This window comes from Euprymna scolopes, chromosome 31 (genome assembly GCF_053919585.1).
Source record: "Euprymna scolopes isolate OS-2025 chromosome 31, ASM5391958v1, whole genome shotgun sequence".
In the NCBI taxonomy this organism is placed as follows: domain Eukaryota; kingdom Metazoa; phylum Mollusca; class Cephalopoda; order Sepiida; family Sepiolidae; genus Euprymna; species Euprymna scolopes.
In genome coordinates this window covers 47,168,353-47,189,078 of record NC_136512.1, presented here as the reverse complement: position 1 = coordinate 47,189,078, position 20,726 = coordinate 47,168,353, and the positions used below count along the sequence as shown (strand labels likewise).

Here is a 20,726-nt window from a genome sequence, read left to right as displayed (position 1 = left end):
GGAATTTTTAAATACTGGGCAGACTGAAGTTTTCCAGAGTGTTGGGAAGCATTTAAGGTAACATCTAAACGGCTTTGTAAGTATGGGAATTAGTGCTTTTTGAACGTTATGACTGGAATGCCATTGGGGTCAGTTGCTTTACTAGAATCAAGCTTTTTGATAAGCTTGGTAATATCACGTACAGATGTGTGTGTGTCGCATAGTGTTTTCAGTCAGAGGAGGAAATTGGAGGGTAGGTGGCCCTGTCACAAAGGGTAGAATTTGCTGCAAAGTTCTTGGCAAAGAGTTTGGCTTTGTTAGATGCTGACGAAATTACCTCAGGTCTATTGATAATGGTAGGGATAGAGGACACGCTTCTGTTGAGGACTGTTTGTTATTCGCCAAAACTGGTGGGGATCTAGTCACTACTCAACTCCTTTAAACTTGACGTACTGAGCATACAAATCTCTTGCATCAATGGTTGCTGACAATCCTAAAGGTGGCTTTAGTTTCACAACATCTATTATGTTGGAAGTAATGGAAATAGTAATTTCTGTGTGCAATGACAACTGCACATTCTGGGCTGTTGGGCTTTTTCTGGAATTTCTTGGAGTGTATGAAGTGGTCTATACCGACAATTAACTATTCAGTCAAGTCATAGAAGACATGTTCTTTTTGAACATGGAGTGCAGGGGTATATCTGATATAAATATTTGGAAGTTATTCCAATATATAGAGTATCGATATACAGTACGATGGAGAGGTACATCTGAGGGTTTATTATATTTTGTTTTTTATCTTAACTGAAACAACTGAGTGATTGGAAGATCCCAATGGAGACAGAACAAAGGATGAGCACATTTCTGGGCAAGTTGTAAGAAAAAGGTCAAGGAGACTTGCATATTGTCTGTCGGAGTTGGGCATATGGGTGGATTTGTGAACAATTTGTGTTAGGTCATAGGCAACCGAAAAATCATGACAAGGAAAAAAATAAGGATGTCTCAAGTGACTGCTCAGGAATAACACTGCCGGACCCTCATCATCTGTCTTGTTTGAGGACTAGTCTTCAACATTGTGAACATTGAAGTCTCCGCAGATGTAAATGTTAGCTGAGGGATGCGTAGATAGAATATGGTCGATTTTCTCAGTGATACTCTGTGATAGTAACTCCACTGTTAAGGGGTCGATAGCGGGGAAAATAGTGCTGTGAGCAAGTGATACTCTGAAGCACATACAAAGCAAATTAGGATCTTCTCTGGAGAGGTCATCACATGGAAAGCTTACCATGCCAATGATTTTGGAAATCAGATTTTCATGTAAAGCTTGAGTATCCGTTAATTGCAAACTCATCTAGGGAAATAGTCGGTTCAATGCCAGTTTTGCACAGGAACAATGGGTCAAGTTTAGTCTCCTGTAATTGGATTTCAACCTCTGGAAGGTTGGAACATAGACCTCTGATGTTAGAGAAGAAGACTTGATAGTAGAGGTTGGAAGTTGGAGTTCTGGGTTCAATCTTTTTAATTTGTTTCTTGAGATTTTTCATTTTTGAGGATTGAAATATGTGGAAACGGTCGGCAGAGTTGTTAGAGTAGAAAAAAAAAAAAAACGAAGAATGATTTTTGCAACCATAAAGGTAACATTACTCACTAATATGGCATCAAGAGGCTCCACCAGGAGCTACTGCATGGTCCAGAATCCCATCACCAAATGGCAATACAGCAGCTGCTGTACTTTGCACCTGCTGATAGGATGGCCTCCTTGGTGGTTCATCCAAGGTTCTGGTCCCTAACATTTATCTCCAGCACCCTCATTAATGACATGGTCAGAAGAATAGAAATAGGAGAAAAAAATAAGGATGTTTCAAGTGACTGCTCAGAAAAAACACTGACAGCCGAGTGTACAGCTATTTTCTTCTCCCTTTGTCAAAAACATTGTTCATTGTAAATGAGAACTGAGGAACAAATAGAAGAAACAAGAGGCTACCAAGAGAGAACAATGTGCAATGTGTTTTCTGCTCTCCATAACGTACAGGCTTTTACATTCATACTAGAATTGTTTGCAGGCATCCATTGCACAATGAATAAAAATGCTAATAATCTGTTCTAAATGTAGCATTACAAGTGTATGCAGTATTTTCGTGGACATCAGCAATGTTACATATCTGATGTGCTTCATCAAGTCATATCTTTTTTATTTGTGGGTCAATTTTTAAAAGAATTGCATTGATGGAAAGAGAATAGAATAAACATTCCAATGATGTTAATTTTTCTTTTATGCTCCAAGTTAAAAATGGAAAAACAGTAAAAAATGACGATAGCAAAAAGGGGAAACTGTTTTTTCAATGTTTACATTTCATATGTTACGTTTGGGAACACATGCATGGGGTTAAATTTGATTTGATATGACTAAAATTTTACAGGCTATATAAACATACAAGTCCATCTCTAGTGGACTTTGATTTATATTTTTACGACCCTATAGCAAAGTTACGAGCGAGCAAAGTTGACGAAGAATATTTCAAAATTGATGCGATAAATTGGTATATATCATCCATTTTCATATAGATAAGTTTCAGAATTATTTTCATGTATAATATGTAAATATTTGATAATTATTAATTGTGCTGAAATTTCTTTTAAATGTTATCTTTTATAGAAATTACAAAATATAGAATTTAATGAGAAGACAGCTCCCTATGCGCTAATGCATTGACCAGCACTGAGCTGCCTACAGTCAGCGTATTAACGAGTTTCGTTTGTATTCTCTTAAAAATAGAAAACCGTTTTTTATTTTGAGTTTGTCAATTTAAAAAAATTATTTTCAAGTTTTTCAAATGGTATTTCCAAACAATACAGAGCCAAAACTATTTTGTTGTTTTTAACGCTTTTAGTACAATGTACTAAAAGCGTTAAAACCAACAAAATGTACAAAGTACACGCATTTCTGTTATTATGGTATTTATAACTTCTTACTTGTACCTAAGGTAGAATTGTTTTTTTTTTTAGTGGTCAAAAAATAAATAAATGAATAACAAATAAAAGGTACTTATAAACTTATGCTACCATGCTGAAATAATTTTATTATTTAGAAACCCCTTAACATGGGGAGGGAAGGGGGTTTTGTTAACTATTCTGTACTTTCACCTAACAATTAAATAATAAAAAGATTGTGAAACTTGAATTTAATTTGAAAATACTATTTGAAAAAAATAGTTCAGCAATATAAGTGCATAAGCACCCAAATAAATATTACCAAAGGCAAGATAAGTTACTCTTCTACCTAGTTGGATAAGTTTTCAGTGTATTTATTTAATGTAAAATGTTTGTTTATTTCGACAGTTAATGTTGAGTGTTACACAAGCACAAGAAAAATAGTCACGTGGTATCTCAGGTCTTTGAAATCTCGACAATGACTTAAAAATATAGAAAATACTATTAGAAACCCAACCAATAAATGTCCTTGCAACATTTATTGGATGAGTTTCTAATAGTATTTTGTATAATTTTCTTTATTTTTAACTCCTTGTTAAGACTATTTTTTTTTTCGAACCTGTAAAACAAAACCGTTTTTTTTTTTTTTTTTTTTTTTTTTTTTTTACTGAGGATATCTAAATAATAATAATTAGGCGGTTCGATAAAGATTTTCATTCTGACGCATTTTGTAAATTTTTACCTTGTTTCCACCTTAACATTTTTCTTTAAAAACTTTTAAAAGTTTTAAAAAACTACTTAAAGTTTTCGGGTATGCTGAAAACGAATATCGCATTTAAATTTACCCTAAATAAGTAGCTTTCCACATATTAAGCAAGTTCATTTCTTATGTTATTGCTGGTAGCCATGTTGGTATGCGCGTTTGTGCATAGTTTCTCGGAGTTGCGTTTGCATGTTCCAAGATGGCCACCAGCAATAACATAAAAAATGACATTGCTTAACATCTGGAAAACTACTTATTTGCAGAAAATTTAAGTGCGATAATCATTTTCAGTATACTCTAAAACCTATGTAATGTTGTGGCCATTTGGGCTGTGATCATAGCGTAGTATCTGTTAACTGTGGCAAGTAGGGCCAAGGGTCAAAACATTATTATTACTAATTGATTCGAGCGACAGCAGGTTGCTGGATCAATTATTATGATTAAAAAAATAAACAATTAAATTGGGAAAAAATGATTGACATATAATAATATCGCAAAAGGAATGTGAAAATAGATGGAAACCTGATGTTTGGTTTGCATAAACAAATAACTAGATTGGGGTTACATCAGTTGTTGGTCTGAGACACGAAATGATGAAATGTAATTTTGAGGAGATTCTAGCCAGTCATTAGCTGGACATCAGAGAGAACAGACGATTCAAAAAAGGTAGTTGGTTTCCGTGACACAGGGAGTGGCGTCATTTCAGGCAGCCAAGATGTATCTCTGAAGATGCCGACTGAATCATAAAAATAAATGTTCATAAATAATTCAGGTATGTGTTGCGTTATTTACATCTGTTAAAAAGAACTGTTTGTTTACAACTGTTTCGATACATCACGTCAATCATTTCCTGTTAGAACTGTTGCATAAATGTATCACTCGATGTAAAAATTAGAAGAAAACAGATCACATTATACTGTTTAACGTTTTAAACAGTATAATGTGATCTGTTTTCTTCTAATTTTTACATCGATGCGCCAAGAAAAAAAGACACAAGGAACTTGTTAACTGAAACACACAGTTGAATACATCGGATTGTTTTGAATTTGTGTCAATCATGGTTGACAATTACGTCCGTCACATAAAGTTTATAAAAGAATGGCCATCGCTCATTTGAACTGTTGTTGTAAAAATTTGATGCTCTTTTTGGGTCAGAAGCAATGGACAGTTTCTGAAAATTGTGAACATTGTTTTTTTTTTCCAGTTTTAAACGACCTTTATTAGACAATTTTTTTTTTTTTTATAAGTAAAGGACTGGAAAGGGTTGTTTTATGTAATTTACTTAGAAGCTAATGTTGAATGTTAGAATAGAAGAAAATGTGTATTGATGTATTGTATAATTCGTTGTTTTATGTATGTTGTACATGTTAAATGTGTTTCAGAGATTGCAACGTTAGAAAAGAAAGAACAGTAGATACGGTTGAATTATTTTTTTAACGAATGGTCAGCTAGTATATTCAGAATTTTAAAGGGGCAGACAAAATAAATTTATGTAGATGGTTATTTATTTTACTATTTTCGAGGAGTGATTCGATTTAAATTTTTTTCAAATTGGGATTTCTGTTGATTTTTGAGTAGTCAACATGGACCAAGTTTGAGTACTTCCTGTGTGGAAATCCGATGTTTTCCGCAAAGGTATGTCTTGACAGCTGTTGCAGTTACCAATCTGGAAAAAAGTTTTTCAATATAGCAGAACGGAAGATATTTTTGTCCAGCGTGAGCGGATTTAGTTGATAGATAATCAACTTCAGGGAACAAATGAAATGCCCCCTGACATGGCATAAGGGGCAGATGTGACCATTATGTTGAAAATCACTCAGGATGAGTAGAGGTGAAAGTAAAATACATCACATAATAGCTAAGTAAGTAAAGATTGCCTATTAGGGAATTAAATTAAAGAAAAAAACAAATCATGTAAGGCTAAAAATATTCACACCCAAGATAAGAAATTTAGTCAACGAGATATTGTCAACGTGGACAGGCAAAAGAGGCCTTCATGGATTATGGCACGAATAGACAAGGGTGTCTTCGGTCGTAGGAGGAGTAACTTACACCAAGGAAATGCCATAAGATCAGTCGATTACAAAGAACTGAGATGGAATTTTATTTTTTTTTAAATACAAATTGACTTTTCTTACCCTGGTGGGGTGTAAAAATAGTATTAAAAATGAGATCGTGGGAGATTCTGGTCTGAATAAAATTAGGAAAGTCAGCTGGGAAAAAGAAAAAAAGAGGGAAAATTTTATTTATATTTTTTTTTTTTATTGGATTTTCATTAGCCGGTTAGGTAGAAATCTAGAGATTGCACTAATGAAAAAACAAAAACAGAATAGGGCGTATAGGAAAAATGTATGGCATACATCTTTTGAAAATCGGGGTGAAAGGAGTGTAATGTTGTGACTCTTTGGGCTGTGATCATAGCATAGTATCTGTGTTAACTGTAGCAAGTAAGGCCAAGGGTCAAAACATTATTATTAATATTATTAATTGATTCGAGCGACAGTGGGTCGCTGGATCAATTATTATGATTAGAAAAATAAGCAATTAAATTGGGAAAAAATGATTGACATGTAATATCGCAAAAGGAATGTGAAAATAGAAAATAGATGGAAACATGTTTGGTTTGCATAAACAAATAACTAGATTGGGGTTACATCAGCTGTTGGTCTGAGACACGTGATGAAATGTAAATTTGGAGAGATTCTAGCCAGTCGGAAATCAGAGAGAATGGGCGACTCAAAAAGGGGAGTTGGTCTCAATGATGCAGGGAATGGCGTCATTTCAGGCAGCCAAGATGTAAAAACGTGTAATCTCTGAAGATGCCAGCTGGTCATGAAAATAAATGTTTGTAAATAATGTATTGTTATTTACATCTGTTAAAAAGAACTGTTTGTCTATAACTGTTTTACAGTGGGTGAACATGAATAACTTTTACATAGCTCTTTTCATACGAGTTGATAAAATAACAATTATCTAAAAAGAAAAAAAAATCAACTTGCAAAGCTACTTCTTGGAGGTTCAAGGTACAATTACGAATTACTTAACACTTCTGTCAAATCCTGACTGACAGAACGAGAGCAAGTTAAATTCACCCAAACTCACAGACATGCATCTTAATATCTCTGATATTGTCCCTTTTTAGATGGAAATAAAAGCATCCAGCTTATAACTAATGATGGTGAGTTTTTTTGGCTACTAGATGATGATTGTTTGGTTCCAAGCTAATGTGAAAGGATATCAGCTTAGCTAGCCATCTTGTTATTTTATATGAAACAAAATTGAACCATGAAATAAGGGATTTTGTTGGAAATTCTATACAAATTCCTATGTTTGACACGATGCACATAATGAAGGTTCACATCACCCAAAACATGAGATTAACAGCCAAGATAAACAAGGTTCAAATTGTCAAGATTACCTTGTTTTAATTTTACCAGTTTTCAAGGTAACTTTCCATTTTTCTGAATGCTTTCATATGGAATTACTCTAAAACTATAATTATGTTGATGTTAGCTTGTTTGTGTGTATTCACACACACACACACACACAAATGTTATTGCGTTTTCTTTTATTTCAGTAAAAAAGAATTTCATTTTATTTTTATAATTGAGAATATAGTTACTTTTCTTTGTATATCTAAGTTTAATGTCTTCCACTTCCCATGTTTGGTTAAAGTTTTTCTCCATTCAATATTTATTTATTTTCTTTCAGTATGCCAACCCCAAGAGTTCAAACAAGGCTGACCGTCAGGCATTCCTTTTGTTTTCAAGCTGTCAGAAACTCTTTGCAGATATTATTTCTGCATTCCAGAACATTCTTACTATTAAGGAAAGCATTATTGTTCTTGGCTCTTCACCCACAAATCCTAAAGAAATCTACCATATTGACTTTCCAACCTCATCACCATCTGGCTTAAAACGTCTTTCTTCAAAAGAAAGCAAACCATCTCTTTTTCTTCAGATCTTTGCTCAAGACCCTTTTCATGTCGGCCAAAAACTTGCACTGACGAATCTTTATGTGTTGTTGCTGTTACCTCGTAACACAAAACTTTTAGGATTTACTGCAAAACCAATTTACAAAGTATCTGACAGAGGACAGCACTATTATTTGAAATTGACTTACAAAACAGATGAAAACTCCATTTTAAATTCACCCAAACTCACAGATATGCATCTTAATATCTCTGGTATTGTACCTTTAGACTCTGATGATAGAAATAAAAGTAGCCAGCCTATTGCTAGTGATGATGAGTTTTTTCGGCTATTAGATGATGATGATGATGATGATGATGATTATGTTTGGTTCCAAGCTAATGTTAGTGTGAAGGGATATCAGCTTAGCTAGCCGTCTTGTAATTTTATATGAAATATATATATATATATATATATATACATAACATTCATATGAACCGGTTGGTTTTTAAGATTCACAATTGTGTGAAAAAAAAAAAAAATTGTATGTTGCAAATGTTTTTTTTTTTTTTTTTTTTTTACACATATTGCAAATGATGCTTTTTCTTTTTTTCCGTGTATTGCAAATGCTTTTTTTTTTCCACGTATTGCAAATGCTTTTTTTTTTTTTTTTTTTACACATATTGCAAATGATGCTTTTTCTTTTTTTCCGTGTATTTCAAATGCTTTTTTTCCACGTATTGCAAATGCTTTTTTTCCACTTATTGCAAATGCTTTTTTTTTTTCCACTTATTGCAAATGCTTTTTTTTTTTCCACTTATTGCAAATGCTTTTTTTTTCCACGTATTGCAAATGCTTTTTTTTTTTTTTTTACACATATTGCAAATGATGCTTTTTCTTTTTTTCCGTGTATTGCAAATGCTTTTTTTCCACGTATTGCAAATGCTTTTTTTTTCCACGTATTGCAAATGCTTTTTTTTTTTTACACATATTGCAAATAATGCTTTTTCTTTTTTTCTTTTTTTTTTTCATGCATTGCAAATGTTTTTCCTCCTATGTATTGCAAATGCTTTTTTTCCACGTATTGTAAATGCTTTTTTTTTCCACGTATTGCAAATGCTTTTTTTTTTCCACGTATTGCAAATGCTTTTTTTTTTCCACATATTGCAAATGCTTTCTTCTCCCACATATTGCAAATGAATTGCAAATGCTTCCCACGTATTGCAAATATATAACAAATGCTATTTTTCCATGTATTGCAAACCCTATTTTTTTCCACATATTGCATATGCTTTTTCTTTTTTTTTTTCCACATATTGCAAATGCTCTTTTTTACATATTGCAAATGCTTTTGGTAAATTTTTACAACATGCCCCAACATATTATAAATTATTATATGGATTGTTTAGTCCAAAAGCATGGGTTGGTTGGGAGTGTTTATACTATGCTGGGGCAGATCATAAAAAAATACAATGCTCTTTTTCCACGTATTGCCAATGCTCTTTTTTAATATATTGCAAATTGCTTTTTTTTCCGCATACTTCAAATGCTTTTTCTTTTTTTTTCACATATTTCAAATGTTTTTTTTTCACATATTTCAAATGTTTTTTCTTTTCACATATTTCAAATGTTTTTTCTTTTCACATATTTCAAATGTTTTTTCTTTTCACATATTTCAAATGTTTTTTTTTCACATATTTCAAATGTTTTTTTTTTCACATATTTCAAATGTTTTTTCTTTTCACATATTTCAAATGTTTTTTCTTTTCACATATTTCAAATGTTTTTTTTTTCACATATCTCAAATGTTTTTTTTTCACATATCTCAAATGTTTTTTTTTCACATATCTCAAATGTTTTTTTTTTCACATATCTCAAATGTTTTTTTTTTCAAATTTCAAATGTTTTTTTTTTCAAATTTCAAATGTTTTTTTTTTCAAATTTCAAATGTTTTTTTTTTTTCAAATTTCAAATGTTTTTTTTTTTTTTCAAATTTCAAATGTTTTTTTTTTTTTTCAAATTTCAAATGTTTTTTTTTTTTTCAAATTTCAAATGTTTTTTTTTTTTTTACATTTTAAATGCTTTTTTTCACATATTTAAAAAAAAAATTTTTTTCACGCATTTGAAATGCTTTTTTTTTTTTTTTTCACACATTTTAAATGTTTTTGTTTTCTCACATATTTCAATTCCCTGCCTCTATATTTAAAATGTTTTTCTTTATAGTTTCAATATCTTGTTAAAGTGCCTGATTGGGCCTTTATACAATATTATGGGGAAAAGAATGAATATTCAATTTCCTGTCGGTTAAAGATAAAAATAAATTGTGTGCAATGAATTTTCTTTTTCTCACTGAAATAAATAACGGATATGATAAAAATTTATTTTTTTATTTATTTTTTATTTTGTGTTTACTGATAAATTATAAGATAAACTTGTAGATAAATCAATTTTTTTTTTTTTTAAGATTTTATGGATTCTTTGAAATAATATATTTAATCTGTTGGAGACTAATTCTACCCCCCCCCCCAAAAAAAAAATTTAACCAACTAAGTATTTTTTTCTCTCTTATTCTTGAAGAGCTTTTTGGCCATGTGTTTCAGGACATGGATTGGATAACTGACACTGAATAAAAATTTGTTGATATTTTTCAGTCATGGATAATATTTTTTTCTGGTTGAAAAAATGAATGTTTATTTTCATTTTAGAAAACATATTTTTTTAGTAAATGAACTATTTTCATAGGAAGGAGGAGTATAAATTTAACCATTTGTTTCAATAGAAGAAAAAAATAGTTAATTAAATATTAGGAAAAACTTTTGTTTTTGTATTGCGAACCTAACTATAGAGGTAGGGAGTACTGGGTCGAAAAAAGGTCACATCTTCAAAATCTGGTGGGGACCCCCTCAAATCAAAATATAAGGAGTATCTAGGTCAAAATCGGAAAAAAATTTGAAAAAAAAAATTTTTTCATCTGTTGGCGGCATTTTTTAGATCTGGGGCTGGTTTTTCAAGAAATATGTGTCCGAAATGTCAATATGAGTGATTTCAAGGCATAATTTTGCTTCTTGTGTATCTCCAATGCCCATTAATGGATATAAATAGTTTCAAATGACACAGGGTCATGTATTTAAACAGGTTTTGTGGTATTCTTGGTCAATTTCGGTCAAAAAATGGCCATAAATTGGCCGAAAAACAGGCAAAAATCACAAAAACCATCTTGGGTCACATAAATTATCCTCGTCCACCTTTATAAAGGTATATATTGCTGTAGATACCTAAAATAGACATTGGAGTACGATTATATACAGGTCTCAGATCTTTTTGGGCCTTTTTTGAAGAGAAATAGACCAAATTTTGACCCAAGATTGCCAAAAATAGGACGAAATTGCCAAAATCCTGTTCTCATGCACTTAATCGATCCTTGTTCATTCCCAATGGATATGAATGACTTCAGACACACATATAAGGCAGAGAACCATGATTATTGACAGGTCTTGGGGTCTTTAAGGGCAATTTTAGGGGTGAATTTGGCCAAATTGGACCTAAAATTGCTGAAAATAGGCCGAAATCGACATAATCCCGTCCTTTTGATTTCCAAGTGCTTAACAGACTTAACAAAAGTGACTCGGATATACACTACAAGCACTACAATAATCCATCAAACTTGGTTGCAATCTCTTTGTGGTTGTGCAGTGTGAATTGCATGTTTCGGTCCGAAAGAACATCCCAGTCTCCGTTGATTTTGCATTCGACAATTTGATCTGCATCGATAGTTTGCTTATCATCTGGGTTTGGGTACCTCCATTTTAAGTTCTTCCTTTCATAAACACGCTCCAAATGTTCAATTTCGTATTTCTGGTTGTCTAGGATTTTAGTACAGTACCCCAGAAACCATGTTGGCACCCCCTTTACTGTCCACAACACCACACACATCTGATTCACATTCAGGATTAAAGGTAACTCAACCATTTCCTCTGCAACTCGTGGAATGCAAGTGATGGCTTTTAGGGCATCATCATTAGTGGGCAGAGGAATTCTTGTGGATACCGGGCAACCATCCAGGAGTGCGCAAAGATTCATAAGCCGCTCTTCATGAGTGATTTTGTTGAGTTTGAATAGTTCAGGATTTGCAGTTACATCTGATTTGTGGGTGTCTCTGTAATATGCTAACTCAGTCATGACAATCTTCTCTTGTAATTCTGAATGATCTTTTAGCACCGACATCAATTCTTCAGAACTAACACACGGACCACGCCAACTTTTACAATTTATGAGCAATTTAGTAGTGTAATTGCTTGCGTTCATCGCTTTCTTTATCTTCTCTTCAACTTTTAGACGGAGAAGAGTCTTTTGTTCTTCATTCCATTCGTCTTCTCTTTTGTTCAAAAGTTTTGCAATTGCCGTCAAAATTTTTGATGCACCATCCAATGACACACTGTGCAAGACCATATCGTTTCTCAAGGATTTTGCTTTGAACTTGTTATTCCTACATTTCGAAACAATAGCACGATGATCGAATACTCCAAGTTCTCGTTCACACATAACATTGTTGCTCTCCAGGTCTTTTCGCTCTTCCACGGTCAACTTACGTATTTGCGTGGCACGAATGTCATTGTACTGCCCAAATCCGTACTCTCTACCACATTGAAGTTCGATCGTTTTGGATGCATGTACACACATATCTTTCAAAAGTTTTATCTCCAACTCAGATATCGGTTCCTCAATATCTATATGTCTGTATTGAACAGTGTACGCTTCCAAGGTGTCCAGTTTTCCAACTGAAAGATCCTCAAACAACTTTGGAAGAATTTTGCACAGATCATCCTGCGTTCCTACCTCAACAAAATTTAGGAGAGGTAATGAGACTTTGTACGTGAACAATGAAAGACAGTTCAACTGACTCAGTAGCAATTCACTATCCAGTAACATCCTCACGATCTCGACATGTTGGTTGCTGAGATGAGTCTCGTCAAGAACCATACGAATGTAAGGCAATGCATCGAGGATCGAGGAGCACGAATATCCCAGTTTAGTAAAACGTCTTTCTCTGTAAAGAGATACATGTTTAACTTTCTCCTCCCGCTCCAAGACATAATCAAACAGATCGGCTTGGTTAGTTGATGTTGCTGATTTATCGTGGCTGACAAATGTCAAGATTGATTTGATTGCAGAAACCGCCACACATTTCTCACCGCGTAGAAAGGACTTGATTCCAGGATTCATAGAGACCAATGCATCACGAAAACTGACTTTCTTGTCCAATTCACCTAAGACTTCAATGTTTGATCTATCTAAAGCTTCAACAGTATGCGCTTTACAAAGAGTGTGAAGGGGAACGTGCTCCAAATTCAACTTACGAGCAATTTCAAATTCTATTTTCAAGTTTTTTTCAACTGAATCAGTCATGATGATTTTTACTTTTTCCCACAAGTCTTTAGCCGTAACTGAGATGTTAGGATCTTCTGGTATCACCAAAACTGCTAGACGACGGAACGTCTCGACAAGCAGCTTCACTATTTGCTTTCTATCCTCGTAGGCAAAGAACAGGGGACGAAGCGAGAACCTCTTTTTTCCAGAGAAATTGAATATAATGGCTGGCCATTCACCATCAATTTTACATCGTGATGTTGTGTCATAATGTAAGTGGCACTTCAAATTGTCGGAGTTGTTATAAAGAAAGTTGGCAGCAGCAGATTCGGCTTGAATTGCCATTATTTGTTTGTAATCAGTTATTGTTCTTGGTGCTGGCAAAACATTCTTATAACCTTCCCAATCTGATTTGGAATGGGGCATGGGTTTTCGATTTAACTTGGCCTTCTTTTTACATGGTGCTTCATCATCTTCAATTATTTCATCACTCACTTCTGGGGGAGTTGAAGACGTGCAAGGAGAAGGATTAGCTTTGTCTGCTTCTTCCTTGTTCAAATAAAAATCATGTCCATACAGAATTTTGCAGACTATTTGAACAGCTAGAATAGCTTTTTTCACTGAGATTCCACACTTCACACTGACTTCCACACAAACTTTTTTGATGGCTTCAGTGCAGTTTCGAATCTTACGAATCTCTGGCTGGGGTATGAAAGACTGGTCTGTTTGTGACGCAGCGTCAGCGCAATCTACAAGAACTCGAACCAGACCTGAACGAGTCATGCTAACTCCTTCTTGACTGTTCTTTTCACTACCTAGTGTAGTACTGTTGAGTGTGTCAACCACCTCATCCATGATGTATGAAACTTCATCCTCCATCATTTCTACCTCAGTTGCTTCTTTTTGTCGCATGTCCTCCATCTCTTTTTCAAACTCCTCGTCTACTTGTATCAAGTCGATTCCCCAATTTCGATTCATTTTCAACTGATCATAGTAGAATGTCTTTTCCGCTGGAGCAAACTTCTCAGGATCTACCGCCATGCCTTTGATGTTGAAGAGTTCGGAATGTTCCTTCTTAAACTCCATCTCTGCACGTCTTTTCTTCTTCTTGCTGGTTGTAACAGCATTGTAGTATGACTGCAAAGATTTGCGAATCTTCTTCTTCACCGATTTCGCAGACAGAACATTAGATGTGGAGAACGCCTTCGACCAGGTTATCATTAATCCCTTGGCGCAATCTGACACAGCTTGTTTTCTGAGTCTAGTCTCTTTCTCTTCAGTTGGTTGTCCAGATGGTGCGACTTCAAGAATTTTAGCAATGACTTCATATTCTGAAGGAAGAACATCACCAAAAGAGAAAGTTGTGGACTGCTCTGCAACACTACTCATTCTACCGGCTGACTCTTCAATACAATTCTGAAAGAGAAATATAACTGTGTCAGGATATTCAAAATGGACCCAAATAAAAATATGAATGGACCCAAGGAGAAGGAGATTTCAACTGTGTGCTATGATTATGATAAAAATAACATAGCAAGGAGACTCTACATTTCAGAGTCTCATTTTGAACTGACCAAATAAACAAAGCAACTCCTTTCTCAGATAACACTGCAATGTTATCAATCATTCGATTCTACTAGTACTAGTCCCCAAGCCCCTTGGGAAACTAGTTAAATAACACTTACAATTTTTGTATGAAGCTTTGTAAGAAACATTCTTATGTAAAATTTACCAGATTTGGAACACTGGACGATTAAGGGTATTTCTTTCCGCAAAATGAATGACATCTAGGGTGTAAATCACCGTGAAAATTGTGCTAAAATCCCGATTTTGTACTAAAAAATGACTTTTATATGCTAAAATAAAACTCAATTTAGCTATACATTGTGTCATTCCTATCCTAATTCATTGACCAAGTCAAAAGAAGTGAAAATACCTAAGTTTCAACTGCTATTTCTTATCCCTTCTTTTGCAAAGATGGGTAAATGGGCGTTTTTGGGCCCCCAGAGCCTAAAAATCTAAAAAAAATGGCGCCAACAGATGAATTTTGATTTTCAAAATTTTTTCGATTCTTACCTAGGTTTAGTGCATATTTTGATCTGAGGGGGTCTCCACCAAAATCTGAAGACCCGACCCAGTACCCAGTACTCCCTACCTCTACAACTATATAGTATTGTAACAAAGAATTGCCAAAAAAAATAGAAAAAAATTAGACCAACAAAATAGAAATTATTAGGTTAATTGTAATTAAAATGAGAAATTTTTCTCAATTAAATAACAGACCTTTTCATTTTATTGAAAAGAATTTCCTTTGTGCACACAGTTTTAGTAAAGACAATTTGTCAAAAATGTTATATTTTAGCAAATAATTTAAAGTGTAGTAGCTGTTCTGGTACTAGACTTTATCTTTTCTAACTTGGGTCAGTAAAGGAGTAATCCTTCTACACCAAGACATTTTTTATTTTTGTCACAATCCAGAGTGTTCCTCATGGAACACATCTACTGATGGATTCTCCAGATTAAAAACCGACATTGTGTCTAACTTTTTCCAGGCCATTCTTAATTTTTTAGGGCTGTTCATTAAATCTTTAACCACTAAGTCTGACTAGTAAGGTCATAAGGCGAAATTTTTCTTGGTTAACTGCCCTAAAATGCAAGAATAATACAAAAATTCTAAAATGGATTAATTTTATTTTATTTATTACTAGCAATTCGCCTGGCATTGCCCAGTCATAAAATATATCTAAATATTTTAATTAATACAGAAATTGAGACCTGCATGTGAGTGCTGTTTTTCTCTAAACCACCCACTTCCTGTAAGTAAAAAAAAAAAAAAAAAAAATGTAAAATACTCTAGCTGAGATGGAAACCAAAACCTAAAGACAGAGAGTCAAGTATGATAACCAGACACGATCTTTAAAAGCTGTTTTCAAACTATTATTCTTAACATAAGTAGTCTGTAATGTGAAAATGCATGTGTATTGGTGAAACAGCAAACAAAAATGCAATGACTCCCACGCACCAATTTTTCAATTTTGACCTCTTAGCAGCCCTTTTTTCAGGATTAAAACATATTAAAGTTATCCATGTGTCTGATTATCCTATATACCAAATTTCAAGTGTGGAGATCAAAAAAATTTGCTGAGTATATTGGTTGAGAAGTGTCCTCACACACACACATTCTCACTTTTCTAAGTATAGAGATTTTTTTTCCACCAAGTTTTCAGGGCGTTCATTTTTTTTTTTTTTTTTTTTTTTTTAAGTAGAATTTCATTTTTATTGGGAAGGAGGTATTTAGCTAATACCATAATAATATCAACTAGCAGGACCTGTGGAAATTCCACAGCAGCATTTTTCATGTGATATATTGTTGCTGGGCATGCTGTGAGCGTTCTGTTCAGCATGAATGAAGGCACAATCATATTCTACTTTTTTATTAAAACTGTATCGCCCCCTTACTAAAATAAGAACTTTGATATATTTCCTGGGCTGATTATTTCATTACAAACACACCGGTCAATTAACTCACATTTTATCATTTTTCATAATTATTGAATATGTTACAATGTTCGACAATAATTTTTCATAATTTCAACCCACATTATCGCCCCTCCCTTTACTAAAATATTAAATTTGATATATTGTATCGGCTGATTATTTTATAAAAAAATACCACTATCAATTAACTCGCATTTCATCATTTTTAATAATTCTTGGATATGGTACTACTTTTGACAATAGTTTTTCATCATTTAAACTCACCATATCGCACACCTTACTAAAATAATAACTTTGATATATTGTTTAGGCTAATTATTTCATTACAAACACACACATCAATCAACTCACATTTCAGCATTTTTTGTAATTCTTGGATATGTTACTAATTTCGACACTATTTTTTTTATAATTTAAACCAACGTTGTCGCCAAACCTTATTAAAATAATAACTTTGATACATTTGCTGGGCTGATTATTTCATTACAAACACACTAATCAATTAACCTCCATCTCATCATTTTTCATAATTCTTGGGTATGTTACTAATTTCGACAATCATTTTTCATAATTCATACCCACATTATCGCCCCCTCCTTAATAAAATAATAACTTTGAAATATTGTCTGAGCTTATTTTATTACAAACCCACTAATGCATGAAATCACATTTAATCATTTTTCATAATTCATGGATATGTTACTTATTTTGACAATCATTTTTCATAATTTTAACCCACAGTTTCGCCCTTCCCTCTAAATAATAACTTTGATATATTGTCTAGGCTGATTATTTCCTTACAAACACACCAATCAATTAAATCACATTTCGTCATTTTTCGTAATTCTTGGATATGTTACTAATTTCGACAATTTTTTATAATTTAAACCATCCTCATCGCCCTCTCTTACTAAAAAATGACTTTGATATATTGTCTGGGTTGATTATTTCATAAAAAAACAACTATCAATTAACTCACTTCATTTTTCTTAATTCTTGGATATGTTACTCATTTCGACAATTATTTTTAATATTTTTAACCCACATTATCAACCCCCTACTACTAAAATAATAACTTTGATATATTATCTGGGATGATTATTTCATTTCAAACACACCAATCAATTAAATCACATTTTGTCATTTTTCATAATTCTTGGATATGTTACTAATGTCGACAATCATTTTTCATCATTTTAACCCACATCATCGCCCCACTTACTAAAATAATAACTTTGATATATATTCTGGTCTGATTATTTCATTGCAAACACACTAATGCATTAAATAACATATTACAGTTTTCATAATTCTTGGATATGTTACTAATGTCGACAATTATTTTTCATAATTTAAACCGTCCTTATCACCCTCACTTACTAACATAATTACTTTGATATAGTTCCTGGGCTGATAATTTTATTATAAACACACAATCGATTAACTCACATTTAATCTTTGTTCATAATCCTGGATATAATTTCGACAATAATTTTTATAATTTAAAATCCACATTATGCCTCTCCCTCCTACTTATATAATATATTTGATATATTGTCATGGCTTATTATATCATTACAAACACACCAATCAAGTAACTCACATTTCATCATTTTTAATAATTCTTGGATAAGTTACTAATTTTGACAATAATTTTCATAACTTTAACCCACTAGGTCGCTCCCCCTTACTTAAATAATAACTTTGATATATTGCCTGGGCTGATTATTTCATTACAAATAAATCAATCAATTCTGGGTATTCTCATAGTATATATGTTTCACCTATCTTATTCAATCCCGGGTGACGCCGCATATTCTGCTAATGTATATCATTCACCTATCTCATTCGATCCTGGGCGACACTGGGTATTTTGCTACTATATATTTTCCACCTATCTCATTCAATACTGGGCGAAGCTTTCTGATAGTATATATTTGCACATCTCATTCAATCCCAGACTGACTTCATATCCGCCACCTCACTGTTGAAAATATACATTAAATAAAGTAAGGTTTTAATCGTAAACTGTTTCAGCCATTTCCGGGACCGACTTTATATCGCAAACCCACTGCTAAAAATATACATGAAATAATGTAATGTCTAAATAGTAAACTGTTTCAGCCATTTCAGAGATTATTCATATAATCTCCAACCCACTGTTGAAAATATACATAAAATAAAGTAATGTATAAATCGTACACTTTTTCAGCCATTTCCGGGAGCGACTTATCTCCCATCCTACTGTTAAAAATATACATTACATAAAGTAATGTCCAAAACGTAAATGGTTGTAGCAATTTCCGGAACCGACTTCATATTTCCCACCCCAATGTTAAAAATATACATTAAATAAAGTAATGTGTAATGCATAAACGGTTTCACCCATTTTCGGAACTGATTTAATATCCCCCAGCCCACTGTTAAAAATATACATGAAATAAAGTAATGTTTAAATTGTAAACGGTTTGAGTAATTTCCAGGACTGACTTCATATCCCGTAACCTACGGCTTAAAATATACTTGAAATAAAGTAATGTTTAAATCATAAACTGTTTCAGCAGCTTTTCGAAAGTAATACATAAAAACATTAACACGGTTAGTGATTAGGCAACCATTGCTTTAACATGAATTTCTGAGTGTAGTATATCAGTTTCAGAATTCCAATGACTTAAATCCCCTTTTTTTGGTCTTTGTTAATGGAGAAATCCTTCATTAGTGATACAATTTTTATTTTTGTTATTGACCAGAGTGCCCCTTTTGGGGAGCTGGTGTCCCCCTGAATTTTTAACCGACATGTCCAATTCCGCCCATGTGGGGAGGCAAGTAAACAAAAAAAAAAAAAATCAGAACGGACATTTTCCAGGGCATTTTATAATTAATCTGGAGTGACATTTTCAGGGCATTTTGTAATTAAATCAGGAATAACATTTCCAGTTACTTTTTTAATATTAAAACTTTGTTACATTAAACATAGTACCTATTCACAATGCCTCCCCACAGGATAGATTTAGACACCAGGGTCGTTTTTTTAACGTGGAGAAAAATTGTCTTAGCCGTAAAGGATTTCTCTTCCACTGAGAGAGAAGAAATCGAAATGTAGCGCCTAAAGAACAGTTTGATCTTAGCCAAAATGCCCAGAAAGACAAAAATCATTTTTTATTAGCTTTGCCTCAACAGCGACACCAATTTTTTTTTTTTTTTTTCAAGGGTGACATGGTTTATTTGGAATAATTCCACGTTTTGGAATATTCCACTTTCTTTTTTTAGGGATGCACAGCATGATAACGGATGGAGCGATAAGCGTAATAATATAATGATATTTTTTTTTAGTCCTTATATAATAAAAACAAATCTGCAAAGAAAACAATTCAAATTATATTACATTAAAATATGCAACAACAAAAAAAAGTAATTAATTTCTAAGTCATAAAACATTTGAAATAAAGTTTTTTAAAATATATATACACTTACATTTTTTTTTTTTTTTGTTTATTCATTTTTTATTGGCAAATTTTCATTTAGTTTCTTTCAGAGTTTTTTTAGGATTCTTATTTTCCTTTGTAGGTAGGTATCAGAGTTGATGTAATATGAATAAATCCAGATTCCTCCTCACAAGGATATGATTAACTGTGTAATACGAGTGAGAGATGTTGAAATATATTACCAGCTATGATTACAAACAACCGTTCATTTAGGTGATTTACTAAATTGTATTACTCGATTACTGTAGCCAAGCTACTCAGCTACTGCAAACAAATATATCCCTTTCTGGTAGTTTAGACATGTACAAAATCCACACCAAAAGCATTTAAAAATGTTAAGTTGAGTTTTCTTTTCTTTTTTTTCTTTTTTTCTGTTGTGTTGTTTTTTTGTTTTTTTTGTTTTGTTTTTTTTTTTCACTCTTTGGCTAACTCTCTTATGATTTGTCTAATAATGCTAGACCAGACAAATCCTACCATATACAGAATTAAGGAACTTTTTTTTTGTTTTTACTATTTAATTATCAATGATTTGTTTGTCAGTATTTTTCTTGACAAAAAATGTTTAAACATTTTTTTTTAAACTCTAGTATATTTATGTAGTTTCATTGTTATTTGTTGTATCGATTTTAGTTTTACTGTTAATTTAGAAACCATGATTATTTATATTAGCATTAGTACCAGAAATGGAAAATAAAGTTAAAAAAAAAAAAAAATATTAAGTTTTCAAAATTGAAACTTAAACTAAAAAAATTTTCTGATATCCCAAAAAGTTCTGATTTTTCTGATTTCAATT

General features: G+C 32.6%; 1 protein-coding gene across 1 annotated transcript in view; it reads left to right on the top strand.

Annotated features, from left to right (window-relative positions):
* Positions 1-19,911, top strand: part of LOC145255734 (MAD2L1-binding protein-like) — an 83,298-nt gene extending 63,387 nt beyond the window's left edge. The window contains exon 2 of the mRNA XM_080114351.1: positions 7,384-19,911. Coding sequence (XP_079970477.1) covers positions 7,384-8,016 — 633 coding nt within the window. The 3' untranslated portion in view covers positions 8,017-19,911. The remainder of the gene's footprint in view (positions 1-7,383) is intronic.
* The last annotated feature ends 815 nt before the right edge of the window (positions 19,912-20,726 follow it).